We start from the raw sequence: 25,635 nt of genomic DNA, 5'->3' as shown, positions 1-25,635 counted from the left end.
AATTACAGACTTGTTCAAGTTCAAAATGTCAACATTGAAACAAAGAAAAGCACAAAAAAATCAGATACTGCTCTTGTGGCAAGACTGATAAACATTTTTTTGGCACCATTAAAAATAAAATTACCTATCGCAGAGTGGGGTAGTGTAACCTTTTGAAATCTGTTCCATTTTGTAGTTGTAGGCCAATATAAATAGATTCCGCTGGAAACTAGTCATTTCATTCACTTTATTCATGACATTTTTGTAGATCCGATCCATAATTTCCTAGTTACATAAAAAGATTAACTCAAAGAAACAAATCCTAAATTCAGTACAACAAAAAGGAAACTTGACTTACAAATTCCAGTACATTTCAGATGACAACCCACTCCCAGGTTGCTTCCTCTTCACTTGCTAAGAGATAGCAAGGTGTTCACAGAAATGAGGAAGCCAGACACCAGAGCAGAAGCACCAGTTAACCCCAAGCTGCCTGCTGCCAACTATCTTTATTCCACTCATTTACTAGATGATTAATTAAAACTGCAATCTAATCCCCATAGCTATTTTAACTTTGAAAAACTGCTGACACTCAAATGATGAATGTTTATCCCCAACCTTTTTTATTTAAACTATGATTGCATTGATTTTGTTGTTAAGAACTTGAATTATGTTTTTTAAATAATTTTTAAAATTATTTATCCTTCAGTTACTTACCGGAACAGCTGCCATTAAGGTTGGCTTAAGTGTGGTAACATCACCTTTGCTTCCTTTCTTTATTTTAGAGGACTAAAGGAAAGAACAAGTTTACTAGCAGACACATTCAAGGTTTTTAACATAAGAAACAGAACAACATAGCACATCTTTCCATTACATTCATTTAAATTATACTGTAACAATTAAAACTAGTCCAGAGTCCCAGTCAACCACCAACCCTGTTTCACGAACTGCAGAAAAGTTTTGTGGTTATATTTTTTAAGAAATATTACGAAGATCTGATTTTTTTTTTTTTAACCATAAGGGCTTACATCTACAACATACCTGGTCAGCTAATGTCTGAGGCGAAGAGTAACCAATGCGGCATCCATGAGACAAACACACAAGTTCAGCACTCAGCTCCAGAACATGGGCCAGAGGCAAATAGCCAATATAGATGTCTTTTTCCCTGTAAAGAATTTTTTAACAGAGTAGTGGTACAACGTAAACCTGGGTCCTCAGATGAGTCATTAAGCTAAATCTACACAGAGCTTACTGAAGAGCTACAGAAAGTGGAAAAGTGCCTTTGAGCTTGAGAACGTACTTCAAATAATATGGGGGTTTGTTTCAAAAGTTGCATACACGTACTATAGGTTTAAGGCATGACCAAAGTGTGATGTCTACTCATGCCAAGACAGTTAACCATGTGTTACGGTTGCAAAGGCAAGTCTGCAGACAAGATAAAAAACTGCACCAAAGAGAAACAAACCACAGGATTTAACACTAACCACAGAAGTACTGCCTAGGGGAGCTTTCAACCTCTCTCATGCAAGGCAGCCTCACGGGCTTCTGTGTCCCAGTCTTGCCCACATACAGAAGACAAGAGAGCAAGCAGCACCTGAAGTAGTCATTTAATGCAGTACTGGAAGATGCTCAGACACCAGTGCATAGTACGATGTGTCACAGACAAAGCAATATAAAACAATTAATATTTTACACAGTAATTAAAGTTATATGCAACTATATGATTTCTTTATTTGCTGGTAAGCAACCTCTGGTACATACCCCAGATTTGGAATCCTCTCAGCCATTCCAGTTATCCCAGCAATGATGTTGCAATGGGAGATCATAACTCCTTTGGGAACTCCTGTGGATCCACTTGTGTACATGATCACCGCAATATCTGAGGGCACAGGCCTAGCCTGCTGTTTGTTACCTGTAGTTTGTGTTACAGAAGAGAAGGCATAACATGTGAAGAGCCTATTGTGCTGGGAGATCCGATACACTCATGTTTCAGCAGTCACTGCAATGCAACGCTACATGACTACTGCTATTACATTTCGCTTTCAGTTAAAAAGATTGTGGTCAAGCTTAATTGCCTTCACAAAGAGTAGGCATTTCTTTGTATTAGCCAAGCAATTCTTTCGGCGATCGTTCCAGTCTACCACAGCAACACTTCTATTGTTTCCCATATTTCTGCAGACGAGAGAGAAATGGCCAGAGCTTCGGCTTCTCCACAATGCGGCTGAGATTCGCATCCTTCGGCAGCCATGCCACACTGGTTCCATGCTGCCACACGGTCAATCCCCACTGGCAAAGCTACTTTCTCATGTGCTCCCTGGCAGGGCAACAACACGCTGCCTCATTTGCAACACCTGCAGCAAGGCACTGCTGAGCCAACATGAGACCCAGTTTCCATAAATATTTAGAGGAAATTAAACAGCTTTAAAAGAATTAGGGTGTTTGTCAAATATTTGCACTGACAAAAAGAAAATACAAAAACAATTGTGTTTACGCTTAGGGAAAACTGCATAATGCACAGACACATGCGGCACAACATACATGCTGAATGAGAAGAGTGAAAGCGTATTTAGTAACGTCCCACTCACTGAAGCCTGTCCATTCTACATGATAAACACCATGGAGGAAAAAAGCATCAGCACCAACTCAAGTACTTAATATAATATTAAAAGGCTTGACCATAAACAATTCATTGTGGTATTCCACAATTTATGAATGGTTAACTTGACAAAGATAACATTCCTTTATTACAGCATATAGGATGTGGTATTTAGACTGAAGAAAGGAGCATTAGACACCTTTTTACATACCACAAACAGATCTCAATGACCTAATTAATAACAGCCATAAAATATTACGCTGGCGTTGTCTGAACCAGTTTTAATAGTGCATAAAACTCATACATCAAAAAGGGAAAACGATCTTTTAAAGAAATTGAGAGGTCACAACATTGGGAGCAAACTTGCCATTGCCCTGATCAACAGCACATGGATTAACTACCTAACCTAGTCCTAAAAGAAAATTCAATCCAACATTAATGTGCCTTCAGTGGTTAAATGAAAGCGCAAAGAATAAAAACAGAAGAAAGCAACTACTGAATATAATGAAATCTTAAGATACTAGGTTTAGCAGCTCTTCAGAGCCAAGAAAAAAAAATTATCATAACAGTCAAAACATCTTCTGAAATTCTGAATTCTAAAAATTTCACACAGATTGGAAATCTGCTAGAAAATGTCTTGAAATCTATTGATACTTTCAGAAATGCAATACAAGAGGCCAAGTTCTATCAGATTTAAATGGCTATTTTACATTGTTATTTGTGAATTTAACAAAACTTAATGGTAGCTGATGACTGATGTCTTTTGCTATAAAATACACAACAATTTTCTGTGTGTTCTGAATAACCTGGTTCTAATACGTCTGATCATATTCTTCAACCTGTGACACACGGCTGTTGAGAAGACTTTTTAATAAAAGCATCTGACTCCATTGAAAGAACAAAACAAAAATACACCCCACCCCACTTCCAACCGCAACCAAACTAAAAAACCTCCACAGATTTTATTTAAAGAAAAAGCAGATGATAAAAGGTTAATCACTGCATAATTTTTGGGGATATGCAATTATCCCAGGTTATGTCAACAGGGTCAAAGCAGGACAACAAATTAGATGATCCAAATAAAAAGAAGAGATAACCTACCCATATCTGCCTTGGCCCCCATTGCTTGCACAGAAGCCATAGTGTGAACAATGACACCCTTGGGAAACTCTGACCACGTTGTCGGTTTGCCATCCACTGTAATAATATGTCGCAGCAGTGGAACCTGAGAAACAATTTCCTGTGGACACGAACATGTGTTCAGAAATTAAACATGAGGTTTGTGCCAAAAAAAGCAAAAAACACAACCACCAAAAAAAACCCCACCCACTATCTACTGTATACATTAAAAAAAAAAAAAAAAAGTACTGGCAATGTATCTGAGGTTTTAAAATATTAGAGGAGAAACTTGTCTAGCTCAAACAGCTCCAAAGCTTGAAACTTCTCATATCGAGATTTGCAGGACAGATTGAACCTTCCACTTAGAAGTCCAAAAACTTTTCCAACAATTTACTGATCTGGGTCTTATTTCAAGAAAAGCCCACAAATAAGACTGCAATGATTTGTAGAGGTAATTGACTTTCCACTCATAGAACACAGAGAAAATGGTGATACTGAGCTCTCAACAATTTTTATGTTGCTCCTTGATTACTATGCTATTTCAAATAAGCAACAACTAACAAAACTACAGAAAATTATCAGTTGAGCACTAGTTAAACATTTCAGGCAAAATGTGAATTCTTCCACTAAACATTGGTAAATTTTTTAGAAGAGATTATTACCACCTATAGCAGAAGATTCTCATACTCTTACTGCAAACTGAAATAAATGTGCATTGTATACATACTGTCATTCTAGCAACTTTAAAGATAAAGTTTGGGAAGTTCTCATTCAAAATTCAGCAATAGTTTTAGTTTTTCATTAAAACGATTCTCTTATGTGAAAGGTCTAGTTCCCCCAAAACACATGATGATGAAATTCATGCAGATTAGTTGTTCCATCTGTGTATTCAATCTGTGTCAGTAATGGGAAAAGTTTTTTGACTGTTCTAATGTTTAGTAGGTTTCCTCCCTGTACTGGAAACCAGTTCTAACTCTCCAAGCATCCATCTTTAGATTTAAGAGCCATTCTCTGCTGGGAAAACATCCATCAATCAATCAGGAGGTTGATCACATTTAGCTATTCATATACAGTTCATACATTTTTTTTTTCTGTTCTTCCCATTTGCTTCAACTGTTAAATTTAGGCACTAAGTCCACCTAGTTTCTTGTAAAGGTGTTCCAGGTGGCACTGAGCTCTTCAACAGTGCAAAGTGCTTGCCCTGTTCTCCAGTCTTTGAGGAGCCTAATTCCCACTGAAGACCAACTACCATTTTTTCTGTACATTAAGACAGATACATAAATCTTATTCTAGAAGAAGTGCCTGCCCTATAGAAAGGCAGTAAATCATTGTTCCGTACAGTGGAACCAGGCCATTTAACAATAATGAACAGATACACTGGAAAGAGACAGACAAAGAACAGTTTTCTGACCTTCAATTTTGTTTGCATCAGTTCTTTACTGGTAATGATGGTGGTCACCTCCGTTTCGTTTAGGCCATGTACTATTGCTGGGCCTCCCAGAGTAGCATATAGAGTAACAACTAAAACAGAAAATGGGGGTAAAATGGTGAATCTCCATGTTCCATTTTCAAGTATAGTTTACAATAAGGGGCTGAGATTAATCTGGGTTGGGTAACAGTAAAAATATTTGTCAGCTAACAAAGGTGGTATAGTTTTGTGCTTTACAAAAAAAACCCATATTATGTGAATTTAAATACAGCATAATTTTCATTTACTCCCAGAAAGAATAAAGAACAACCACTGAGAACAACCACTGTCTATGTGACCGTTTTAGTTAGACCCTGAAAAGCAGTAAAATTGTCTAACTAAAGGTAATGTGGTTTTGGAACCTCATATCGCTCCCTTCTAGATCTGCTCTCATACCTTCATGGCTTTTACCATTTTAAAAGTAGGCATCTGTTCTCAGTTTAATACACTGTTAACTGTCCTCTTGTACACAGGAAAGAAACAGCTTTCATTTATGACTTCTCTTTTCAGAATTCACGTGCTCTGTTACTAGCCTTTTACAACTGACTGCTAATAGAACACTACTGTAATACTTGTCATCAGCGGATTAATTCTCACACTCAAATCTGTAACTACTACATTCTCCCATCTTTTTAAAACAACATAGTAGAGGTTTAATCATCACAATCATTAGACATTGAACTGACATCAATACAGAATAGCAAGGAAGGAAAATATTCAGGAAATTCACTATTTGAAACACTGTTTCCTGCATTTAAGGGCAGCTTGTTAGCAATAGAGTGTACGCCACAATTACTTCGTATAAACGATTTTAAAGTCATATTTAATTCCCTGCCGTTTTTATGGGAACTGCATGAGAAAAGGCAGGAAGAGACGGGGGAAGAAAAAGGCAGCTCAAAAAAGGAAGAGAGGTGTTGCTCTCAAAAAAGTAGTGATTTCCTATTTTCCAAGCAGAATGCTGAACAGGGGCATCACAAAAAAGTTGTAAGGTCAATCACCACAGCAATTACAACATCAGAGCTGGAAGTTTTGTCACATTAGGTATCTGAATGTATTTGTATTTTAGTCTGGATTTAACTGAATATTTAAACAACATAATTATTAAAACAAGACACTCCCTCATATGTTAGGGCTGTACCTATACGATGTTCACTGCAGCAAAAATAAAAATAAAATAAAAGTCAAACTCTGTTGTGTTCTAAGATTTGAAATCCAGGGAGTTACTAACCCAGTGCAGCATATTAAGGACTCAAAAGCAGTTTTCTTACACAGAAAAGTAAATAGTTGACCTCTACTTATTTTTTCCTTGTTAAAACAGTCCATCATAGTTCAGAACTGTTGCAGGGCAAATGCACATGCACTGTGTTTTCTTTAATTTGGTGGGAGCAAAGTCCAGAAGAGTGCCTCTACTAGTTCCCACGAGCTCTCCCTCCTTACTGCAGTGACCCCTGTTATATAAACATCTAGCAGAAATTTAGTTTCCCCAAGCCAACAAGCACAACCAAGACAACACACTGCCTGGAAAGAAAAGCATAATCTCTGAAATAACCATTTATGCAGTTAATTACTCAGCTATAAATAAATACGTCGAGGATAACGTAGAGGTATATGACAGAGCTGAAGAGAAAGAGGGAGATACCATTTATATGATGGTGGACGGATGTCACAGAGAGAAAAAAACCTGAGCAATGACTCTGATCTGTGAAATTCTCACTTCTCCACACTGTCACCTCAACCTTTTGCAGGCAAATCTGAAAGTTTAGGTCATTTTCCTCTCCTCGTTCTCTTAAAAACATACTGACAAGGGATTACCTTGTGTGTTCATCTTTATACATGCAATAGTACAAGCAAGTCTTTGATACCTGAATTTCTGCTAGGAATACTGCTCTAAAAGTCTGACAACAAGAAAGATCTCAACACCACTGAATTTGCCAGCTAATCCACAAGAACAAAGCCTTGCCCTAAAGAAACAAACATAATTTGAAAAAAATGGCAAAAGTTAACTAAAATGCTACACTATTTCAGCATCCATCGTACATCAACAAAAAGCAAAATCTACCTCTGAAGGCTTCAGCCAAATAAACTGACAAAATCACTTCTGCTCAAGCTTCAGGAAAGCATCACTGAAAAACAAAACACCCTTTCCTATTTATTTCATTATTTGGTAATACACGTAGATGTTTTATCTGCCTACACTGATGAAGAGCTCTTCACACAGATTAAGAGCAGATACTTTGGAAGAAAAACCTGTTTTCATGTTAGTACTTTTTTTTTTTTTTCCATTTTTGAACTAGCAATCCTACACTACCTCCTGCAAACACAAGACAGCTCCAAACAATGTAAAATTTACAATCAGGCAAACATTTCTAATCACAAACCCACTTCTTTGTGCAAGTAATCAGTAACAAAAATTACTTTCCCCATTTTAATTCTGTAGTGCAAAAGGCATTCTCTCCAACACTATGTATGTACAAAGCAGATGAACCTGGCTCTCTTGACATCAGTTCTGGGCACATACCATCAGATTTAATGCACTTCACAACCAGAAAGAATTTTACAACAGTACCACAGCAGTTAGTTGTTGTGAAAGTCGTAAACTGAAGAACTTCAGCAATGTCTTGCCACACAATTTTATAATTCATTCAGCAAACTAACTGTAAATACAGCATATCACCATCATCTGCCAATACACAAGTCAGCCAAATTCACGTAAGATGACGTACAGCTTAGATGCTAAATACCCTGTCAAACAGTGTGCTGAAGCACGTCTCACTCAATAAGGGAATTGAAAACATTAATCCAACAAAATCAAAAACATATGCACACTATTCTGCATACAACATCCATCCACTATCTCAGATGTATTCCCCCCCCCTCACCCAAACTATAAAATCTTCCTAGGATTTCTAAGTGTACTTCACTTCCAAAGGAAAAATAACTGATACAAGCCTTTGCATTTTATTCCCAGGATAGTCACTAGGGATCTAACACATCCCAAAAGTGATAAAACTGAACTGATACAGTGTGTTAGAAGACACGTAGTTTAAAAGCAACACAGGCATCTCATCCAACAGCAGCCTGAGCAGACCTCAGCAGCAGCCACTCACTGAAGAACGAACAAGAAATACCACCGAGTTTAGGCTGGAAGGCACCTGGGAAGATAACCTGCACAAAACAGTTCATTACAGCAGAGTGCTCAGAGCCATGGCCAGTCTGGTTTTAAGTATCTCCAATGATGGAGATTTCACAACCATTCTAGACTCCTGTTCTAGAGTTTTAGATTTAGAGATTTAGATTTAACCACTCTCACAATGAAGTTCATCTTTAATATGTAATCAAATTTTCCTGTGTTTTAACTTGAGCCTGTTGCCTCCAGCCTTACCAAAACACACCTTTAAGCAGAGTCTGGCTTCGTCTTCTCTGTATGTTCCCATTAGATAGTTGTAGACAGCAACAAGATATCAATTCCTTCATCTTAATGCTGAACAGCCCCCACTCTGTCAGCCTCTCCTCGTATGTCATTCTCCCACCCGTTCAGCATCTTGGCAGCCCTCTGCAGGACTCACTCCAGTACGTCAATGTCTCTTTCCTACTGGGAAGCCCCAAACTGGCCGCAGAACCCTAGATGTGGTCTCACATCACGAAAGGAGGAGGACTGCTTCCCTGCACCTACCTGCTACACTCATGCTACTACCACCCACGATGCTGTTGGCCTTCGCTGCAAGGTGGCACTGCATACTCATGGTTGACTCACTGTCCACCAGCACCCACAGGTCCTTTTCTGCAAAGCTGCTGCTCTCTCTCTCCCCAGCTGTCCCCCAGCCTATACTGGTGCATAAGGCATTCCAGCACACACAGAGGAATTCGTAATTGCTTTCACTAAACTCCACAAGGTTCCAGACAGCCCACTTTTCCAGCTGACAGACCCCTCTGGACACAAGCCCTGCCCTCCAGCCTACTGGCTGCTCCCCACAACTTGCCACGGGCTGTGACCTCCCATGTTTGCACCTGCCCCACTGCCCAGGCCTTCCATAAAGACATTAAACAGTACTGGGCTCAACACCAGTCCCTGAGGGCTGGCAAATAACTTTGCCCTCTGATTACAATCCTTTCTGCCAATGGTCCAATGAATTTTCCATCCGTCTTACCTATTTATCCATTCTTTATCTTAATAGTGTGGTTGTACAGATACTACAGGGACCATGTCAAAGGCCTGGCTGAAGTCAGTATGCAGCATCCACCTGTCCTTGTCCACAGAGCCTGTTATCGCACCAGGCAAACAGCCCGACTGTGAAACCATGTGGGATGCGGCACTACCATCTTGCAACCAATTCCATCCTTAAAACTGAGGGAATACTACAGCGTAAGGGTATAAACCAAAAAAAAAAAAAAAATTCACACAAACCTGCAGTAAAGACTTATTTAAATTAAAATTGCTATATTCTCATGAACATATGGCTTCTCAAATTGAAACAGACTCATGCTTAGAGCAAAGAGGGACCACTCAGATACAATTTTCTTGTTAGGCTTGCTTCCAAAATCTGAAAAAAGTTTAACTGATACACATCTTTAGTGTGGGTAGGTAGTAAATCGGGAATTTCTGCACATCTGGCTTTTACAGTCCATCTCTTATTGGCAGATGTATATGTATATGGGGCATGCAAGAGAAGAGGCCAAAGCCTGTGAGGAACAGCAGCCCCTAGAGTGCCCTGTGGGAAAACGAGAAACATCCCCCTTGGTGCATCACAGAACCCAGCCAGGTTGAGCTTCCAGTGACACGAATGACATATTAGGGAGTGATGATGAAACTGACATCGGAAAACAATTCCTATACCAAGTTGAGATCAGCACTCAATAGGTTTCTCAGCAAGAAAAATAGGCCTAGAGCTCCTACACATATCCTTGTGCCCAGGTTCACACTACGCTGGGTACACAGCGGTTTTCCACCATGCAGATGTGCCTCGGACACAGCTGTGGCTCAAGTGAAAGGGGAGCTGACCTGGCTTCGCATCTGTGTCTGCCCTGTGCTGTGAAGCTGTGCAATGACACCTCCAGCCAGCCTGCCCTGTTCTCCACTCCTCAAAGGCACCTCCAGCACAGCCTGCCACCGCCAGTGCACACATCCTGCCAAGAAAGCACCTTCTCTGTCAGCAGGTTCAGCCCTGGCCCAGGAGTAGTGGTCTCCACAGTAAAACAGCAGAAACCTAAAGGATATTTAACTGGAACTTACGAATGGGACTACAACTGTCATCAGACAGAAGAGCCCAAAAGACTTCTCTTACGCTCACTCCATGAGAAAGTCAGAAGTGTCATCCAGGTCAGAGAATCTAGTCTCAGTCCACTGCCACAGTTAAGAATCCAGTTAGCGTATGATTAAAATGGATACTATGAATGAGACAGAGACTGACTTTAAACAGCTCATCAAAACTAAAAGTTTCTGAAGCAATAACTAGGACTGAAGCTTGCCCTCGAGCATAACCTCAAGTCAGCACTCAGGTTAGATTAGGATGTATTAAATGGCATGCAATGGACTATGAGAAAGTCAAGAGGCAGAAAGAAGAAAGAAAAATACTAAAAAAAAAAGTCAGCTCAGTCTAAGGTTTGGGTTAAGGAAAGACTTACGGGTTGGTAAAGAGGTTGCTTAGCAACTTTTTAATTGAAAAAGGTCTCCAAAGTAAGGTCAGGACTTACTCATGCCTTTTCACTTTTAGAGATAACAATACAATAAACTCTAACCAAAACCAAAATTGAAGAACTGATAAAATATCCAGTTAAAACTTATAAGCACAGATGAAGGTTTGACATCAACTCCTGAAACTGATTTAATGAATTCATGTGTGATTTTTGTTTGTTTGTTTTTAGGAACTTGGGAATCTGTACCGATTTGAGATTGAAAGAAAATAAACCTCTCACAAATTCCATTGAGCAAGCTACACTCGCCAAAACCATACTGCAACTGCAAACACATACGGGTTTCTCTATTCGATAAAGCAAAACACTACAAAGTGCAGTCTCTACCTTACATGGCATTTTTTATTTGTAATTTTAAACATTCTGTATAAAGTCTATAATAAAGTTTTCTTAGTATGTAAAGTAAGCAAAAGGTTTATTTTCAGATTGCATTGTAAGATCAAAAGACAAAAATTCTAGGAAAGACGCATACTTACGCTGGTAGTTGCACATAAAGCAGGCCTGCGCTGCAATCATCCACTCGGCTCTGGTCTCACAGAAGATAGCAATGTTAGTCTTTGGTTGCTGACCCAATACTGCTAAGCCCTTTCCAAAATTAACAGCTTTAATGTATACATCTTCATATGAAAGCCAGGTGTACTTGCCAAGGATGACCTAATAAGAATAATAAATTCAATTTAGAAAACGAAAATTCTTAACACATGTCCTACTACATCTTCATCCACATCAAGAAACCACAGATGTTTGAAGTAATATTTGCTTGAATTATGACAGCAGTTTACTCAAGATAATGAATAATCTTCTTGCCAAAAACTACAGGGACTGTGGAAGTTCCAACACAAATACTGCAATATCTCCACACATGTTATCACCTCAGTTTCTATTTTCACATTAGGAAAGCACACAGCTCCCACCGTATTTTGTAGCTTCAGAAGCCCTCTGAACAGCCGTGGTTATCTGACCCATATGCCTTTAATTTTTACAAAGATTTGTTGTGTTTTAAGTAAAGGCTGACAAGCACTAGCTAGTACATATCTCTATTTGCTTCTGGGAGATTTGGGCTACAATTCTCCTACACACATATGATATTTAAGTGTTTATTCTTACTTCAAAAATAGTAATAAAATAAAAAAATCAGTGAAACTGGAATCCAGAAAGCAGTGTATCATTGAGTCCTCAGTCTGAAATTGAGAGATCCCTTTTCCTTTGTTTGTTCCAAAACAAATGCTCAGGGGGAAGAAGAGTAATCTTTTTGCCCTTTTTTACTGTCAAACAGAAGTGGGACAGAAGACCAGACTGGAAATTGCTGGCAAGTCTCAGTACTGAAAAGTCATGGAAAACATTAAGCAATCTCACTTCTCTTTTATATGGGAAAGCTGGTGCACAGTAAATTCAAATCCAATTTTACAAGTCACTATTTATCAGATTTCTGTGTGTGCACATACACCTTGCAGTACCACTTTCTTACTGAGTGAGAAATAGGGTATCTCTGAGTATATCCTAGATATTTTCATATACAGATGTAGTATGAACATGTCTTAAATTGAAAATCCAGACTAAGTTATTATACCTTATCTTGTTTTGTACAAGCACCTTGACAATTTTTAAAAAAATGCGATTTTTATTAGTCAAGTATTTCAGACATTTCCTTTGACTACACAGCATTAGTAACACATGCAAGCAAACACTAAAAACAAAAGCTAGAAAAGCAAACTTCTCCCTCCTCCCCCATTCCGATTTCCGCATTTCATTTTTCATCTTTTACTAAATTTCAAACTTGTGGGCTGTAAAACCTAACAACTCTTTGGCATGTAACTACATTTCTAACAATTCTGTAATTCTACATCCACTTCCTGAATAAAATGAATAATTAAAGAAAAATAAAATGTAATAGTTTTTTTAATCAAAACACGCTTTTTAAACTGCTATATATAGTAAACTATTGGGTAATTGAGTTGTACCTACTACAGCCTTGCTGCATATTGGCGGCATATTGCTCATTAACCTACTTGTTTAGCAGGACAAATCTTTAACTCTGGACAGGTACATGTGCAACTGTGCTTGGAAATTTCAGAAATGTTTTTAAGGGAAAATATTATTTCACAAAACAAAACAAAAATACCTGCCAACAATAGCAATACTTAGCAATTTCACCAGAAAATAAACATTTCCTCACACCAGCATCTGCTCAGGTTTTCCTGTTTTCTTTACAGAAACTCAGCTCCGTTGGCAAATCAGCTGTTTCAGAGCGAAAAACTTTACTGGAGAAGAAAGATCACGGTGAATTTCTCTGCTGGCACCGGTGAGAGAACCCCAGCAGAACTGCTGCCTGCCCTCGTGTGCGGAGGGCTCACACGCTGCTGGCGCTCACAGCCACAGCCCCCCAAGGAGAAGGACCTGGGAGCTCCTTTCGGTTTCAACACACCAAGATATTTCTAGTGTGGAAAAATTTTACTGCTTCCAAAGAAAATACTGCATCTCTTCCTGTCCATCCAAACTTCAGTAATTTGGAATTTTAATTCAAATTTGGAGCATTTTCCCCCAAAACAGTATTTTTGGCAGACTTGTGAATTCTTGACAAGTTCATCAGTTGAAAACAATTTAGAGCAGTAAATCGGGTGACACCCCTTGCATCATTATACTCTACCTAGAGCACGGCCTCAGGGATACTGCTCCCAAATAATTAGGCCAAGAAACACAAGCAGATTCTTCTTACTGTTTCTGGTAAATCTGCCAGTGCGTAAGTGAACAGGGTCATTTCCACCATTCACTACATACCTCACTGAAGTTGGAATAATATATCATTAAAGGGTCAAAACTCAATCTTTCTGAATAACACTTGTGATTCTGCTTTTTTTTCCCTTTTTTTATTATCTTAAATAATTTATCCTCATTGCTTAAACAAGTTTGATATAAAACAGCGAAAGGCGGCCTTATCGGTGCTTTCCTTTCCTAGAGGGTTAGAAAATCCATAGAAAGGAAGTACAGCACTATTGTAGTTATTTTTATATAGAAAGAAATATGTGTTATTAACACAGATGTGTTAAAACAGATGAGAAGACCTTTTCCAATGCAGCTATTCTGAGCTTTACTTTTCTTACTGCCTTCCATGTATTTAAATTCCCATGTTCCCTTCCTCCTCATGCCCACTGTTTCCTCTCTATTCCCTCCCTATGACATATTAATATACTGCCTCTGTCCATATGTCCCTTTCTTCTGCATTTTCCTATATGCTTCTTCTGCAGGACACAGAGCAGGTTACGGTTTCTCCCATCCTTCCTTATGTTTGAGTATGTCTCCAAATCCATCTCCATTTCGGCCCTCCCCTCAGTAGCCTTCGCTAGTATTTTCCAATGTACAGATAGTTTCTACGTTCAACAGCTGTTAAGACTGACGTGAAGCGCCATAACCTTTTACATGTTCACACGCATTTAATTTTACAACTTTCAGAAGTTATTTCTGCTAGATAACTACTTACACACGTGCAGAAAGTAAGCGCCCAAGAGCTTGCAAGCAAAGGGCAAGTCAAGATTATTGAGAACTGATTAAATGGACACACAAACCCAAAGCTGCATCTCAGAGCAGCCAGCGCCTCTGAACGCCTGCTGGGAAGCACCACGTTACGTAGAAGAACACTGCCCCCTAGCGCCCCAGCTCTTCAACGCACTTAAAGCTACTAAAAATAAGTCCGGTTATATTTAATTGCATTGGAAAATACTAGTAAATATCAATACTGTATCCGTACTGAAAATCCAGCAAAGTATACAGACTAAAAACTTGCCGCACAGCGAACATTTCTTTAGTCTGTATTTTAGGGCAACCAAATACAAATTTTTAGTGTGAAGGTGTCATTAAATGTTCTCAAAAAAGCTGCAGGCACACGTGGAGTCGTTAAACTACCTGACCTCAGTTACCTTTCAAGTGGCTTATAAGGCTTGAAGAACCTTGACTACAATGTGGGAACCAGCGATCACAAATTAAATACATCTCCCTGTAGAAACTGTATTAATACAAAAGAAGTTGAAACCGTATTAATACTAAAGGAAGTTGAAATATCTATTTTTGGCTTTTCTCATATGAAAACATGGACTGAAGGTGAACACTTCTGAACCCCCCCACCTTCAAACATTATTTACATAGCACCCTGGGTTTTTCAGTATCATAAGCTATCCTTTTACTGCTCAGTAACTTGGCAAGAACCTTCCTGCAACTTCACATCAAGTTTCAGTTATAATTAGTAACGTTCTGAATTCCCAGGTGCTTGCCCACTTGCTTACTCTTTCACCTTAAGTCTCACAGGCTTTAGACACATCACTTTCCCCTACCAAAAAAGTGTTTACTTTCCCCCACTATGTCTTACTTATTAAGCTTCCATTAATTCTGTTCTTTGTTACAAGCTCTTTTCAAAACAAAACAAGCAACCAACCCCCAAAACAAATACATCCCCCTTCCAACAAAAAAAAAAAAAAACACAAAACCAGAACACACACACACAACCAAAGCAAAATCCACATACCAACATATATAAAAGCAAGCACGTGACAATATAACCTATAAATAAGACAACATAAAATGATCAACCAGCAGAATAAAGTTAATCTTTCTGGCATCATAAAATTTAAGCTCTGCTTAAATTAATTATTTTTTCCAATTAATTACATCTCAATTTCTCAAGTATTTTCAACAGTGTTTTATCCTGACTTAAATAATAGGTACGCTCTCCAATCCATGTATTCAAGGACACTACAGAAGAAAACAGAAAAAGCAACTACATACGAGAAATACTGCAAGATGCAACAAAGTGAGCAAAAGCAAGTATTTGTATTTCATTAACATCCATAAATTTCTGCTACTCTGGCAACTACACAGGAACCAATTAATCTTTTTAACAATATAATAACATAAAGATTCAAGAAATTACAGATTACCTAGGATATCGCTGCTCTCAGAATAACTTAATGTTAGATATCTAGCTTTAATTAATTTTAGCTATAAGTGTGAACACACTTAGTTCTCCTAAGAATCAGAAGCTCAGTATTTTACTTTGAGATATTTACTCAATTAATATATATCATAAATTACATACATTATGCTCCATTAATAAATCATTAATTATGCTAATCTAGCCCATTACAATTTGCATAGAGAGAAATCTAAATAGGTAGTGCAACTCAGTACACAGGCCCACGATCTATATTCCAATCTGCCTGTCACTTGCAGATTACCTCAAAAATGCATCAATCATTCCCACTACTCTGTTCAATTTATGAAAGGGGAAAAAAAAAAACCTAACAAGTTTTGCAACTCCCGTGAAGTACAGAAGTTATATGCATTACATCGAAGATTTAAAGTTGTCAGGCATCTCTTTGAAAAGTTGCATCAAACAAGCTTTAACAAGTTGCCTTCACTAAATAGAACCAAGCGATAAAAAGATGCATGGTATGAAAGACAAAAATCAAAGGAAAAGAACCTTTATAATCAACAAGGTGTCTTGTGAAATTTTCCGATTTTCCTCACTTGCTAAAACATGCTATGAGGTATTAAGAAACACTGTATTCCTTAATGGAAAAAAAGAAAAGAAAATTAAAAGCAGACTTACGTGATAATGCCACAGCTTGGAACAAAGTAACACCAGGATAAGTATGGCAATGACCATAATGAACTGTTGTGTCAAGCTTAGACAAAATTACCTAACTTGGGCAATTTCCAAGTCTAAATACTTAGAAACAAGTAATTTAAGTAGGTCAACACCAACATTCTTCAGCTTTCCAATATTCAGAACACTTTGCTTGCATAATGGAAAAGGCTAAACCTCCTAAGTTGCTTAAGCCCTACGTTACCAATTATGTTTAAAAAACAAAGCACTGACCACAGTGCCAAAATTCTGATTTATGCTCAGAAGCCCACTTTGTATGACATGAACTTTCTGTTTCTTTTTAGGGCAACGAGGCAGCAAAATGTGCATCAAGAGGGACTGTATGTCACCATTTCTCCCAGCACTTCATCCATACTGAAAAATAACTCTATAGCTGGGAGGGAGTTTTGCAACAATTAGAGGTTCTTAACAGAACTAAACTTTGCCATGTATTGATATTAACCAAATTCTACTTTAAACACTAAAACATCAGAATTAAAACTCATAGTATTTAAGGAATCCTTTATTATAAAAACAGGTAATTTTTTTCTTCTGCAGGAAAACTGATCTTAACTGCCTTCATAGCGTATCGTTAACAACTTCTAAGACGGAAGCACAGACCTTTAACACATCCACACACAACCTGTCAATGGTATCTTGACTTGCTTCTTCAGGTAAAGCTGCATTATTAAATGCCTCTGAACAAATACAAAGTTGCAACTGACAATACGGGCCTGAACTGAAAAGTCTGTAAAGTCAGTCCCTTGAAACCCATTAATGGAGTTTTATATTGAAATTACATCTCGTGCACACCCCATCATCACAGAGTAGCAGAGCTGTAGCTCACCTTAAAGGAAATTGAAAGAGGAAAAAAAACTCTTCCAATTAAAGCCTGCACAATATTTTTCAAAAAAAAAAAAATTTCATTTAAGCCCTGAATTCACAGGGCAGAACAATAAATCATTAAGTTATGATTAAGTTTACTGGAAAGGCACATCTGAGTACAGGCACCTAGCAATTTTTCTATATTTATCTGATTATAGTTCAAAACAACACAGAGGGAGACTTCTTTTTTAATTCACCTAAAAGGAAAACTTGAAAGCCAGTTACATCATCAGCTGAATATTAAAAACAAATGTGCATTTTTCTTTGGCTGAAACCATAAAAAAGGCTATCTACTCAAGAATGCAAAAAGAAGGTTTAGATTTGTTTTAAATGCTAAGTAATGAAACATTGCGAATCAGGTAATTTAACTGTTCTCATGACTACTTAATCTACGTAGATAAACTTTTCCCCCCCTCAATTTGCTTTACTAGACTAAAAATGTTGCAAAATAGTAAACGTACTTTTAAAAGACTCTTGAAGGCAGACTGCAAAGAGACTTACCTTTTTAAAAACTTTTCCTGATGGCTGGATTTCATCTTCCTCTTTTAGGATGTCACGTGTTCCCAAGAGTTTTTTGTCCTTAAATTTAGTTTTAGCGTATTTAAAAACTTTGTCGAGTGTATCACACCCAGGATACAAAACAGAAGCTAAGCAGTGTAGACTGTTAACAGATCTGTACGCACCCCCAGGCTTGTTATTCACAGGTTTAGCTTTAACCTGCTTGGCTTTTGCTATAGCCTGCCTTGATCCTGAAAATATGTACCATGGAATGTATGTTACAAAGGTGTACACAAAGATCATAAAGTTTATAAGCTGTAGAAGAACAGGGTTGATGTTATGCTTCAACTTCATTCTGGCTGCTTGCGAAGGTTACAAGGAAGGGTTCGGAAACATGGATCAATTAGACAGAGATCCAGTAAGATCTGAAAAGAGAAGAAAAGGTTAGTGGTAAACTCTACAGCAGCTGGCAGGGGAGGGTATTTTCAAACAGATTACTCCAAGCCATGTCCCAGTCGGTCGTCTTATACAGAAATTCGGCTAGAAATCTTTTGACACAAATGAAACAAGATGCTGACAGACGAGGAAAAACTCCTCCATTCCCATTTACCAGCCCTCAGTACTTACTAATATTTTGGATTACTTTGGATACTACACAACACGAACACAGAACCTAAGGGATTTGGGACATGGGTTTTGAAATGTGACACGCGAATGGCATGTGTTTATCTGAAAATATTGTATGGTTACACAATTTAAAAGATTCTCTCCAACCACATCAGAATATCTATGCGTGTACCTTCACCAGGAATCTTTACAGCTTTGAGTGTAAATCATCAGCTTCCATACAAGCCCTAAGTACACATGTAATGCCACCACTCTGCACATCGGAACCCCCACCACTAAGTATGGTATAATGTTTGGAAAGCATTTTAACAAGCGGGACACCTACATAAGAAGAAAACTGTCGCCTTCCCCCATGCAGGCCCTGTATGCCACAGAACTTCGCCAGTTCCTTTATTCCCAGGGACTTTACATCAGTCCTATGATTTCAGTGTCAGTGCCAGTATGCAATGGGCACACTTGTTATACAAACAAACATGACAGTAAGTTAACTAATATTTGGAAAATACTGGAAAATAGCATAGAAACATCCCCCCAAATCCTAGCAACAGTACTATGAAGATATGTAATTTTTTCCAAGGTCCCTAATGATGCCAGGATATTCACTCTGACATTTAAAAGTGTCCCTCATCATATCTGAAGAACACCATGATGCAACTTTCTAATGTATTCTACTGTGCAGTCAAGAAATCATGCCATCTGTCTAGAAGGGAAAAAACAATAATCAATAAATTAATCTAAATCATTATGGAAAACAGGGACACTTGTCATAACGGCTGAAGATTAACTTCCACAATGGTGAATAAGCCACCAGTTACAAAAAATCAGTGTTCTACACATAAAAGCAAGATGAACTATAAATACACTTCACCCAGTTAACTTTTCAGATGTATCGATACAACTGTATTAAAAGCAGTAACATAAATCAAGCAACTAATAATGATGTGTACATCAGATGCACAACTTTGGTAATTCTTTCTAAACTGAGTTTTCCCTCATAAGATACAGTGCCAATACCATATTATTCTTTGCTGATGTCTTACATTCATTGACTCTTTGAAAATACTAATGAAAAGATATTTTAGTTGAAAAAGTAGTATTCAAATCATGCAAGATCCTTCAGTAGTAATGGAAAGAAACCTTGCTTCACGAATCTTGGCTTTGCAGGTCCTTTTAGGAACAGATCAGTCCAATATCCTTCATTTGTAAGACTGATGAAATTAATTCTACCTTTCTCTAAACCATACAATTTCTTAAAACTTGAAGCAAAAAGATTTCACTATCAACTTTTTCCCTAACAAGCTGCCATAACCTCATTGTTAACATGGTTATAGACAGTTTGAAGGAACCAAGCAACGTCAAGGTCTATTCTGCAAAGCACGCAGAGAAACACATTCAAATACAGCACAGGAGCTCTTCAGTGGTAGGACTTGCTGGATCAAGCAGCTGGGGGGGGGGGGGGGGGAGGCCGTGGGGGCAAGGGATTTAACACCTAAAAAAAAATAATGAAGTGTATGTATTTTAATTTTCAGATCAAAGACAAAAAGCAATGACATAAAAAAACTTAAATAGGCTAAAGGGAAAATTCGTTAATCATTTGAGGAGACTTATGTTCTTAGGCTGTCACTGAAGGATACTTAACGGAAATAAACATGTGCCAGCCAATACACTACTGCACTCCAGAAAAAATATGCTCTTGTTGATAGCAGCATAGAACATGGTGTTTTAAAGGTGAACCCAGTGTTCATGCAACAAGTATACTCATTTTCAAGAAGTTATACAATCTACTTTAATTTTGTCTGGCCCAGTTCAGGGAGGGCACATTTTTTTCTCCTGAAAAAGCTGGTGAACTTCTCTGTGCCTACAAAGTAGAAACAGAATCTAACCAAATACTGCTACAAGCAGAAATTAAGGCAACTGATCTAATACCTTTTGGAAAAATTGTTTTCCCTGTCTGACAAACAGCTGAGCCTGTCCAAAAAATATTCTCTCTGGGTTTCAAAACTTTCCTTGGTTAGCGATGCACTGAGCCCTTCTAGAATAGCAACTTCCCATTTGATTTTGCAGTTACCCCAACAGCTTTATTCCTACCTCAGAAGGAGAAAGGAACCTTTCCCACTATTTCCAAAATAACCACGTTAAGGTCTCACACCACGCTCCCTCTTCTGGCTCACCTGAAGCCTTGCACATAGCCCCCAAACCTGGAAATACTTGCTAATTACCAGTTGTGCTATGCCCACCATTGCATAAAGGCTGCATCACAAGCAAGGGTCTAAGAACACTCCAACAGAACAGACGAAGGGGAAGTATTTTGCAACGTCATTCTGGTTCAGAAAAGCAGGCATCCAGCTCTAGAACTTGGATGTACAACCCGTTACCCTGAGTAAACTGCTAATTATTTCACTTTCTCCTTCAGCAAAGTGAGGCTATTACAAGTCATCTATTTCAACGTTTCTTTTAAAAATTAACAGTTAAGAGATATTTTTTTCTCTTCAAATGTGTTTTTTTTAAGGATAAAAAAGTATTTTTTTGTAAATGTGGTTTTTTGCCTTAAGGGCCAAATAAGATTCCACTTTTCTTTCTTTAAAATCTTATAATTAGCAGGTAGCAAACTTTAGCAAGACAGAGTATTCCTGTGCTAATGTCTAAGAATTTGGCAATTCACACCATGATATTTGCAAAGCACCTATGCTTGTAAGTAATTGCAATTACAATTGTAATCGGGATGTAAAAAATGCAGTCCCTTTTTATAAAAGCAAGAAATACATATTCCAGCATCCTCATTAGAAAGGTAAATTCCAATATCTTTGTATGGTTCTAAAGAGGACTGAGCCAGGACACAAAGAAAGTTCCTTGGTGGCAATGTAAAGGCTCCACCTCTTTCCTGAGAAGTTATACAGAAATTTTCAAGGTCACATCAAATTTGAAAGGGATGCACTGTTTGCTCTTTAATATTCTGCTTTTTAAAAAAGTACCAGACAAAAAAAAAAAAAAAACCAAACACACACACACACAACTCTGAAAGCCTTAGTGAAATACTACACTGGGGCTTTAAAATTTCATTGAAATATAATTTGTGGGCACCTCATCTATTTTGGAAGCATATGACTGCTTGTTACCATAAAAAAAGGGTAAGTAAACCCAACATTTTGGCCCAGGGAATGGAAAGCAGAGGACAACAGGATTCTAAGCAATTTTCTTAAGTATTAGACAGACTATGACATTGTGAGAAAAGTCCACTGCCTTTAACAATACTGGAATTTTGTTGTTAGGTAACCCCTGCTTAGTCCCTGACAAATAAAAACATGTGACACGTGAAAGTATTTTAATTTAGTGGTTCGGTCTACAGATTAGCTGTAAACACTCAGGTTCTTATAGAACACACATCCATTCTGCTTTCACATAATCCTGCTGGGGCTTTTGAGGAATCAGTGCTCAAACCCTGACTAGTGATGCAGGAAAGGTTGGCAGGTTAAATCCTGGAGGAGAACGCTGCTAATATATGCAAGAATATAACTTAGAGAAAAACTGTGCAAGTGAACCTTTCTGCACACACATTAATAGCTGTTCAGTTTACATGTAATTGTGTTTCATGAAGTGTCACCAAATGGGAAAGAGTAAGACCACAAGTAAAAAGGTACACACTTCTTTCAACAGCAAAGGGAAGAAGCAACCAGCACACTCATTCATGAGTCTGGAAAAATAAACCGGCAGTTTTCAGGACTGATCCTGCTTAATACATAATCAGTGATTTGGCCTGACACACTAATACTGTTATAAACCTTTAGTTTTAGAAGAAAACTTTTGTTAAATGAGGAGAAAAAAAATCCTTGAAGGAATGTGTTTACTAATTGACCTGCTTATAATAATTACACTACAATAAAAGCATGAATTAACAAGAAGAAGAAACCTTATGCAACTTCTCATCGCAGCAAGTACAGGTACAACAGCCGATACAAGATGTTCCTGTCTAGGTTTACTCAACAAGACCTGTCACAGGCAACTGCGTGAAATCTAAAAATGGAAAATCCCCATTAAATATGTCACTTATAAAACACTCCCTCCGTTCTTTCACTTGCCTTTTAAAATAAATAAAACCTGTTGGTCATCTAATACTGCACTGTGTCACCTCACAGAGTCTAGGCCCACTACATCTAAGTTAAAATAAAGCCAACTGTAACACACAACAAAGTTCAAGTTATGGCTCATACTTACATCCAGTATAACCAACGTAGCTGGAAAGCATTAGTCAAATTCAGCAGCTCATGCTACTTGCCTTCCTGACATTCCTGGACTCCCCAGTGCCTTCCAGTTCTACCATTTGGGGTGAAAAACACGTACCTATCTTCATGTATCTAGCTATGCAGAAAATACATTTCTGCAGAGTACGAAATATTCCTGGACACTTTACTAAAAGACTACATGAGACAGTAACAGTTACATTTATTGACCTTGCTCTATGATACATCAAGGTTTTATTTAATGCTCCTTGCAGAAAAAAAGTCATACTTAAAAAAACGCACTAACAATTCACATTTAAAAAACGCAGCAAATGTAACCGTTTGTACCTATTAGCTGTCTGAGAGGTTATTATTTAAACAGCTATGCAGTTCTCATGCTGATAATCTTTTCCAGAGAAGTTTCAGTGCATGGACTATTTGCTGCTTGAGGTAAGTACCCAGGGTGCTCACTGCCCCATTACTTACTTTCACAATTTCACACATACTAATTTAATAAAAATCAAACTAAGACCCAGAGATTCCAACATACCCTTGCAAAAACCCACACATTTCTGTCAACAACTTCCAGCTGCAGGAACACACACTGGACTTAGCAGCAAACCCTGCAAAAAGAAACTGATTTGTTGACATTCACAGAAAGGATAAAAAGGTTATTTACAGGGTTAGCCTTTCTCAGACAAAGTAACTTGGTATCTTTGTGTATTGCCTAGTATCTTCATTATAAAAACCAACAATCCAAGTACTCAAGACAATATAATAAAGACCATAACACAGAATTTTAACTAGATCAGAAATTAGCCTCTACTAGTTTACACCAGGACTTAAAAAGCAACATTAACAGCCCTTGGAAGCAGGTTTCTTACTACATCTGGAATTTGCTGTCAAAGCTGCCAGTAAAAACATTTATTTGCTAGCACTCAGCAAGTGAGCTCTTCTTTCACAAAAAAAAAAAAAATCTCAAAAAACCCGAATTACTATTATTCATTTATAAATACTCATGTACTCATCTATATAAAAAATAGAAAAAGAAAACCAAATGTACACAGAAGCAATAGCCTAGGCTTCACAAGGAAACTCCCCCAACTATGAGGTGAGGTAAAGGTAGAGCCTGAGGTAATGAACGGTGCTGATGAAAGAATCCTAAACATATACCCATCTAAGCAGAAGATCCGTTTTGCAATACGGATTTAAGAGACAGCTGTATTTGAAAACAGATGTTCCTCACAGCTACAGCACAAGTGTTTTCACACATTTGAACCAGAGAGGACAGAAATCCCAACCAGCCCTAGAGAACAGTGGAAACTGATGTCTCGGGTCCCTAGAGGAGTGCTCAGCACATTTTCCCAAATGTGAAGCAACAGCTAAGCAGGCACAAGGACCCACTTCAGCTGCCCCCACAGCTCACCGCAGCACGCCTCCCCTCCCCACCACCTTCCCCAGTGCTGCTCGCCAGGGCCCAGCTCCCCTCCAGCCCATCCTGGTGGTCCTGTCTCTCCAAGGCCCAGGAGTTTCCACACAAGTGCAAACACCATCCTTGTCCCCTGGATGATTATCTTCCAGGCTCCCTACCCCTTCATGCCACCCTTTGCCAGGCTGCTGCCTGGGTCTCAGCATCGCTTCTGGAGCAAGGGAGCCCTTCCCCACACCTCTCCAACATCCACACCACACTCCACGAAGCAGTCCTGCTCCAAAATGGACTGCCTCTGCTGAGTCAAGCTGGGAACAGATCCGCAGCTCTGCCCAAAAGGACATCTGCCTGCAACAGGGAGGGGAAAAAAAGAAATAACATTTGGTGCACGAATGCTGTGGTTTACCACCACCCATTGGAAACAAACCTAGCAGCCCAACCGTCCTCAGCAGCTCCACCTGACCACGCAGGGCTTGTTATAGTTTATTAAACAGCCTTTGCTAAAGAAAGATCTAGAAGAACAGGACTGCATAGCTGTAACAGCCTGACCTATACTCCACCGGAGGCCTTCACTAAACATTTTCAAGCAGGCAGACCACAATGAAATTAATTCCCACATCCTCTCCAGTCCTTGATTCCTCACTCCAAGGGCTGAACACGAGATAACCGGTCTCTCCCTGGACTCCCCCCTCCTCGCTGCTACCCATGTTGCAAACTGCTGCTCGCTTCCACAGAACAGGGCATAGTGGGAGGCTTTTCTCTCAAAAGGACACAGATTTTCAGGACGTGGGGAGAATAACTACCTAGGCAAGCACACCTAGGGTAATTCCGAGCTACCTTGTTCATACTGCCCTGCAGCCCCCAGCTGTGACCCAGCTCTCCAACAACCCTGGGTGAACTCTCGGGCTCCTCCAACACCCCCAGCCGCTCTGCAGCGGTGGGGGGGGCTGCCAGGGCCACCGCCGCACTCCCGCTCCCACCGCTCACCCCCCCACAAGGCTCCCACGTAATGAAACCCACAACTGAACTCCAGCCCTGATGGCACCTCGGGAGCTTCTGTGCACAAGTGTTTCCAAAAAGTGCACAAGGGCACACACAGACCGTCAGGAAAGACTGATCACGACCTGGAGCGCCCCGGTTCCGCAGATCAGCATCCCAGAGGCTGCTGGGGCAGGCAAGGCTGCTCATGAAGTCCCCAGCCGAAGGGTATGGTTTTGGTTTGGCTCAAGCAGATTTAACGCTGGGCTGCTAATAAAAACAGACTGTTCATCTCCAAAATGTAATCCAGCTCTTTCCCTCCATTGTACCAACACACAAGTGCCTGTGTGGCTAGAAAGGAATCAGATTAGCTTGCTGATCCAGTTTAAACCCTCTCCTTCTCGGGGCAGAAGGGTGGATTTTCATTTGTATCAACTTTGGAACTTACTTGAGCCTAGGGTGAGTCACTGCAGGCAGCTAAATCAACAGAAAATTAGCACTACAAAAGAAGTTATT

At 38.9% G+C, this 25,635-nt stretch overlaps 1 protein-coding gene across 6 annotated transcripts in view; it reads right to left on the bottom strand.

Annotated features, from left to right (window-relative positions):
• The window catches only part of ACSL3 (acyl-CoA synthetase long chain family member 3), a 53,663-nt gene that overhangs the window by 15,829 nt on the left and 12,199 nt on the right, over window positions 1-25,635 (bottom strand). For 5 of the 6 annotated variants that reach the window (XM_037406440.1, XM_037406435.1, XM_037406436.1 and 2 more), the window contains 8 exons: window positions 17,872-18,293; window positions 11,327-11,504; window positions 5,103-5,212; window positions 3,674-3,812; window positions 1,738-1,888; window positions 1,018-1,141; window positions 694-765; window positions 125-264 (listed from right to left, as the gene is read on the bottom strand). In XM_037406440.1, coding sequence (XP_037262337.1) covers window positions 125-264; window positions 694-765; window positions 1,018-1,141; window positions 1,738-1,888; window positions 3,674-3,812; window positions 5,103-5,212; window positions 11,327-11,504; window positions 17,872-18,222 — 1,265 coding nt within the window. In that variant the 5' untranslated portion in view covers window positions 18,223-18,293. Of the gene's footprint in view, window positions 1-124; window positions 265-693; window positions 766-1,017; window positions 1,142-1,737; window positions 1,889-3,673; window positions 3,813-5,102; window positions 5,213-11,326; window positions 11,505-17,871; window positions 18,294-23,262; window positions 23,283-25,635 lie in introns of those variants that run through there. The other variant, XM_037406439.1, reaches the window with a different exon arrangement.

The sequence above is a fragment of the Falco rusticolus genome, chromosome 13 (assembly GCF_015220075.1).
Source record: "Falco rusticolus isolate bFalRus1 chromosome 13, bFalRus1.pri, whole genome shotgun sequence".
NCBI lineage: Eukaryota > Metazoa > Chordata > Aves > Falconiformes > Falconidae > Falco > Falco rusticolus.
The sequence above is the reverse complement of the archived record's forward strand: the minus strand, read 5'-3'. Positions and strand labels throughout refer to the sequence as shown.